Consider the following 7,198-nt stretch of genomic DNA (forward strand, 5'->3'; position numbering starts at 1 on the left):
TAAACAGAATCAGAAGCAAAAGAGCTGAAGTAACAAGTGACCCAATAGAAAAACAAAGGATTGTAAGAAAATACTACAAACAACTAGATACCACCAAGTTAGACAACCTGGATGAAATGGACAAATTCCTAGAAAAATACAACCTTCCAAACTCAATCAGGAAGAGTCAGAAAACCTGAATAGGCCAATAACTACTGATGAAGCTGATGCAGTAATAAAAAAACCTCCCAGCACAGAAAAGTCATGGTCCAGATGGCTTCACAGGGGAGTTTTACCAAACATTCAAAGAAGAATTAACACCTATCCTATTCAAACTATTCCCAGAAAAAAACAAGAGAAAGGAACACTTCCAAGCTCTTTTTACAAGGCCAGCATTAGCCAATTCCAAAACCAGATAAAGACACTACAAAAAAAGAGAATTACAGGCCAATACTGCAGATGAACAAAGATGCTAAAATCCTCAACAAAATATTACCAAATCAGATCCAGCAATATATTAAAAAAGACCATACACTATGACCAAGTGGGACTTATTCCAGGAATGCAAGGCTGGTAAAATATTCACAAGTTAATACATGTGATACACCACATAAACAAATTGTAAGACAAAAATCACATGATCATATCAATAGATGCAGAAAAAGCATTTGAGAAAATCCAGCATCCATTTTTGATAAAAACTCTCAACAAAGTGGGAATAGAGGTATCATACCTCAACGTAATAAAGGCCATATAGGACAAACCTACAGCCAACATCATACTCAATGGGCAAAAACTAAAAGCACTTCCCCTATGAACAGGAACAAGGCAGGGGTGTCCACTTCCACCAATCATATACACCACAGTACTGGAAGTCCTAGCCACAGCAATCAGACAAGAAGAAAATATAAAAGGCACACAAATTGGAAAGGAGGAAGTAAAACTCATTCCTTGCAGATGACATGATATTGTACATAGAAAATCCTAAAGACTCCACCAAAGAACTACTAGATTAAATAACTGAATTCGGAAAGATAGCTGGATACAAAATTAACACCCAGAAATCGATGGCGTGTTTATACACCAATAATGTTCTCAGAAAGTGAAGTTAAAAAAACCACCCCATTTACACTGCAACAAAAAAATTAAGATACTTGTACTGGGAAAACTACAGAACATTGCAAAAAGAGATAAGAGGAAGATATAAACAAGTGGAAGAATATACCGTATTCATGGATTGGAAGAATTAACATCATTAAAATGTCCATACTACCCAAAGTAATCTATAGATTCAATGCAATCCCTATTACAATACCAAAAGCATATTTCACAGATCTAGAACAAATACTTCAAACATTTATATGGAATCAAAAAAGCCCCCAAATAGCTGCAGCAATCTTGAGAAGGAAGAAAAATGTTGAAGGGATCACAATACCAGATATCAAGTGATACTACAAATGCACTGTAATCAAAACAACCTGGTACTGGCACAAGAATAGGCATATAGATCAGTGGAACAGGACAGAGAACCCAGAAATTGACCCAAGCCATTACTCTCAATATTTGACAAAGGAGGCAAGAATATACAATGGAGTAAAGACAGTCTCTTCAATAAATGGTGCTGGGAAAATTGGACAGGTACATGCAAAAAAATGAAACTAGACCACCAACTTACACCATACACAAAAATAAACTCAAAATGGATAAAAGACTTAAATGTAAGATGTGAAACCATAAAAATCCTAGAAGAAAACATAAGCAGCAAAATCTCAGGTATCTCTCTTAGCGATATGTTTGCCAATATATCTCAAAGGGCAAGAGAAACAAATGAGAAAATAAACAAAACGGGACTGCATCAAAATAAAAAGCGTCTGCTCAGCAAAATAAACCATCAACAATACGAAAAAGGGAGCCCACTGTATGGGAGAACATATTTACCAATGACACATCTGATAAAGGGTTAATATCCAAAACATATAAGGAACTTATACAACTTAACAAAAGACAAACCATCCAATTAAAAAATGGGCAATGGACCTAAACAGACTTCTCCAAGGAGGACACACAGATGGGAAAGAGACATAGAAAACATGCTCAACTTCACTAATCATCAGAGCGATGCAAATTAAAACTACAATGAGGTATCACCTCACACCTGTCAGAATGGCTCCATCAACAAACAACAAGTGCTAGTGAGGGTGTGGAGAAAAGAGCACCCTAGTACACTGTTGGTGGGAATGCAGACTGGTGCAGCCACTATGGAAAGCAGTATGGAGTTTCCTCAAAAAATTAAAAACTGAACTGCCATTTGACCCAGTGATTCCACTTCTAGGAATATATCCTAAGGAACCCTAAACACCAATCAGAAAGAAGTTAAGCACCCCTGTTCATAGCAGCACAATTTAGAACAGCTAAGATCTGGAAACAGCCCAAGTGCCCATCAGTAGATGAGTGGATAAAAAAGCTGTGGGACATTTACACCAAGGAATATTATGCAGCTGTAAAAAAGGATCTCCTACCCTTTGGGACAGCATGGAGGGAACTGGAGAGTATTAAGCTAAGTTAAATAAGCCAGTCAGAGAAACACAAGTACCACATGATCTCATTCATATGTGGAATATAACGAGCAAAATAAACTGATGAACACAAAATAGATCCAGAGACATAGAAGCACAGTACAGACTGAGGGATCTCAATGGAGGGAAGGCACGGGTGGGGGAGTGGGTGGGAAGAGATTAATCAAAGAACTTATATGCTTATATGCATAACCTATCGGCACAGACATTGCTATGGGAAAGGCCTGGTGGTGGGGTTGATGCCAGGTGGAGGGGATCAATGGGGGGGAGAAGGGGACATCTGTAATACTTTCAATAGAGATAAATTTAAAAAATAAAATGAGCCCAGCCGGGCGTGGCTTAGCTGTTGAGCATCAACCTAGCTATCGGGTTCGATTCCGGGTGAGAGCACATGCCGGGGTTGCGGGCTCCATCCCCAGTCGGGAGCCTGCAGGAGACAGCCAATCAATGACTCTCTCATCATTGATGTTTCTCTCTCTCTCTCTCTCCCTCTCCTTTCCTCTCTCTGAAATCATTAAAGATATATTTTAAAAATAAATAAAATGAAATCAATAAAAACATATTTTTAACACACACACACACACACACACACACACACACGCAAAAACCATAATCCACCTCTACCTAGACACGTTTTAACTCCTGTTCATCCAGGGGTTCATTTCTGTAGTTACATTGTAGCCGAGTGTCAAATTCACAAGGAACCTTTATTTATTTACAAAGATTATAACATAAATTGTCATTTTTTTATAGGAAACCATATCATTTAAAAGAAAAATGGCCCGGTCAGGCGTGGCTCAGTGGTTGAGCACTGACCTAGGATCCAGGTGATCCAGGTTCGATTCCCGGTCAGGGCATGTGCCCGGGTTTCGAGTTGGGGTAGTGCAGGAGGCAGCCGACCAATGACTCTCTCATCAATGACTCAATTCATCATTGATGTTTCTATTTCTCTCTCTCCCTTTGCTTTCCTCTCTCTGAAATCAATAATGATATATATATATTTTAAATGTACTAAACTTATAGATCTGCTGAGAATTTTATGCAAACTGTCAAACTATAACACTGTTAATCATCAGGGTTTCTGAAACCAACTCTTTCTGACTGGACCACTAGAGTGCTAGAAACCTGGTCACACTGGACCCAAACAGATGCAAGGAAAAAATCCCCCTAAAATTCAGAAAACTGATGGACACTATGGTTCACAGCTGGTATACTACCAGAAAGTACTGCAGCACTGACAAATCTTAATTTTTGAAATATTTATCACCACCAAGTTGTTTCTTCAAACTAAGCAACTAACACTTTTAAAAAAACAATTCCAGCCCTAGTTAGGTGGCTCAGCTGATTGGAGGCATCCTCCCATACACACCCAAAGGTTGCAGGTTCAATTCCGGATCATGGCACATACTAGGTTGTGGATTCCATCCAGAAGGAAGGATATTGATGTTTCTCTCTCTCTCCGCACACACATGTCCTCTCTCTCTAATAACCAATAAAAACATGTCCCGGCCCATGTGTCTCAGCGGTTAGAGCACTGGCCCAGCAATCGAAGGGTCTTGGTTTTCATTCGCAGTCAAGGGTGCGTACCTGGGTTACAGGTTTGATCCCAGCACCAGTCAGGGTGCGTGCAGGAGGCAACCAATTTCATTGTAAAAACGAAAACTTATTCGGATAAAAGAGTACCGTTATTTTCTGATTTCCTAATGATTAACACCCTAATCACTTAGAAGGGACGTGTATCTGAACATAACACACCACTAATTATTATTTCCTCAGTGTCTAGTGGAGGTGATCGGTTTCTTGCTACGTCCTCGTGGAAGGTCCGGTTTCCACCTTCCCGTCAGACTGACCTTTTCCGGGAAGCCCTCTCCTCCATCGCCCAAGCGCTCCTCCCAGCTCCGTGCTCGCGCCGACGGCGACGCGGCCTGAAGGCCGCAGGTCTCGCCGCGTTTCTAAACGCCCACCCCGCCCCCCACCTCCAATCGCTCCCAAACCTGGAATAGTTAAAAAACAGGCCCCTTCCTCCGCCGGTAGCCGCAGACCCGGGCTCGCGGCCTGGGCCGCGCGCGGCAGGACCCCACCCTCGGGGGCGCCGCGCACCCAGGCGGCGGCCGACGCGCGGGCCCGGCGCTCTCCGTCGCGCGGTCGTCTTTTGTCTTGTTTTCCCTCAGGGCGCCCGAGCCCGAGCCCGAACCCTCCCACGCCTGGAGGATTCCTCGCAGGGGCCCGCTCTGGAACGTCGGAGACCCGCCTCCCTGGGGCCAGGCGTCCGCGGCCGACGTGGGAGAGAAGACGCCCCTTCCCGGGCCCGCCCCGTCCGCCCCGCACCCAGGCGCCCTCCGAGGCCCTGCCGCGCCCCCCGCGCCCGGGCTCCACGCGAGGGAGACCCGCGGCGGGGCGGGGGGGACGAGCGAGGAGGGGCGCGGCCCGGGAAGAGCCCGGGAGGCCGGCCGGCCAGCCCCGCTCCCGCCCGCGCCGCTGGGCCCCGCGGCCTCACCTTGCGCCGGCGGGCCTCGGCCGTGCCGCTCCACACGAAGCACTGGTAAATGGCCCGCAGGTTCTGCTTCCAGTTGTCCACCTTGAAGCCGCCCAGGTGCGTGCAGCCCGGCGGCGTGACCACCAGCTCCGCGTCCATGGCCTCGCTCTCGGGCTCGGGCCGGGCCCCCGCGGGGGGCAAGGCCCGGCCGCGCGCGGGGGGCGGCGAAGGGGACGAGGACGACGCCAGCGCGGCGCAGGGGCGGCTGGGCGCGGCCCCGGCCGGCGGGGGGCGGGCGCGGGGTCGGCGGACAAAGACGGGGCTGCGCGGGGGCGGCGCGGCGGGCGCCCTGCTCGCGGAGGCGCCGGGCTCCCCAGCGCGCAGGCTCCAGCCGCCCAGGCCCCGCCCGCCGCGGCCCCTCCTCCCGCGCCCGGGCCCGCGCCTCCGGGCTGCCGGCTCCTCCGCGGGCGGCGCGGGGGGGCGCCCGCAGGCCCCGCCCCCGCTCCCGCCATTGGCCGTCCGTCCGGCCCGCGGCCGCCCCCTGGCCGCTGGCGGTGGGAAGTGCGGGGCCTCCCGGGGCTGCGGGCGGCGGGCGGCGGGCGGGCGGTTCCCCGCGGCCCCGCCCCGCCGCGGCCCCGGAAGCCCTGGGCCCGGCGCCCGCAGGCTCCCCTCGGCCTCGGCCCGGCGCCGGCGCGGCCTGGACGACGGCTGCGCCCCGCGGGGAACGCGCCGGGCGGCCCCGCGCCACCCGGACAAGTAGGGCGCGGGCGGCGCGTCTAGCTTTACGTTTTCTGGTAGCCACGTTTTGAAAAATGAAAACAAGTGAAACTCAATAATAAACTTTATTCCACTATAGCCAGTATGTCATTTCAGCGGGTAAGCAACATTGCAGGTTTATTAAATAAAATGTTTTACAGTTTTTAGACGAATTCTTCAAAATCTTACTTCCGGCCCACCCAGTGCACACCGGCTGTGCTTCAGGGCAGGCGGCCGCCTGTGCGACGGGACGGGACAGGACAGGACACGACGGGACGGGACAGGACAGGACACGACGGGACGGGACGGGACACGACGGGACGAGACACAACCGGACGGGACGGGACGGGACAGGACAGGACACGACGGGACGGGACGGGACAGGACACGACGGGACGGGACGGGACACGACGGGACGAGACACAACGGGACGGGACGGGACGGGACAGGACAGGACACGACGGGACGGGACGGGACAGGACACGACGGGACGGGACGGGACAGGACACGACGGGACGGGACGGGACACGACGGGACGAGACACAACGGGACGGGACGGGACGGGCCCGGCCCCCTCAGTACGTTCCTGACTGAACCCGGGCGGGCTGTGGAAAGATCTTTACAGACCGAGGCGAACAATGCCTTGGGGAGTAAAGGCCCGGAAGGCGCGGGGAGGCTGGGAGGCGAGGTGGAGCCCGCGCCCGCTGCGCGGTGGGCCCGCTGGGCGGAGAGAACGGCCGTCCGTTCAGGCCAGTCCAAAGGTATCACAGGTTTTAAAAAATAAAGATGATAATGTCATTGCAGTTCAAGCTGCAGGGTTTGGTGGACTGAGGACCGGAATGAAGCATTTGTGGTTAGAACAGAGGGCGAAGCGCGCCGGCCCGCGGGCCTCGGGCCCTGCGTGCGGCGCGCTCCCGCCTCCCGCCGCTCGTGCCGTCGGAGGCCGGGCAGCCCGCGCCCTGCGGAGAGCCACGCCCGCCCCTCAAGTTCTCCACCCCGCTAACCTGCTTCATTTTTCTCAAAATTTGATTGTTTACTTTTTATTATTTATTCCCAATGTAGCATAAAAACTCCCCGAGGGTAATAATTTTTGTGTTTTATTTGCCTCCGTATCCCCCAGTGCCCAGGGTGGTACTGACCACATGCAGGTTCTCAAAATTACCTGTTGAATTAATTAACCCAAACAAACTGTTAAGATCATTCTCAGCATAAAACACTGATTAAGTAAGGCACCCTATGGATATGTTACCGAAAAAGAGTATCAGTTTACTAAAAAGTGAATCACAAATAGTTAATAAGTTAGGAATTGCAAATTAATGTGATTCACCTCTATATTATATGTAAGGAATATTCCAATATTACTGGGCTTACACATATGATTTGGTTTCAAGAATGTGTACTTAGAATTCAG

General features: G+C 50.2%; 1 protein-coding gene across 1 annotated transcript in view; it reads right to left on the minus strand.

The window, feature by feature from the left end:
• The window catches only part of USP22 (ubiquitin specific peptidase 22), a 54,074-nt gene extending 48,788 nt beyond the window's left edge, over positions 1-5,286 (minus strand). The window contains exon 1 of the mRNA XM_081116151.1: positions 5,053-5,286. Within this exon, the coding sequence (XP_080972277.1) occupies positions 5,053-5,190 (138 nt within the window). The 5' untranslated portion in view covers positions 5,191-5,286. The remainder of the gene's footprint in view (positions 1-5,052) is intronic.
• Positions 5,287-7,198: the final 1,912 nt, after the last annotated feature.

The sequence above is a fragment of the Miniopterus schreibersii genome (genome assembly GCF_964146895.1).
Source record: "Miniopterus schreibersii genome assembly, chromosome: 16".
NCBI lineage: Eukaryota > Metazoa > Chordata > Mammalia > Chiroptera > Miniopteridae > Miniopterus > Miniopterus schreibersii.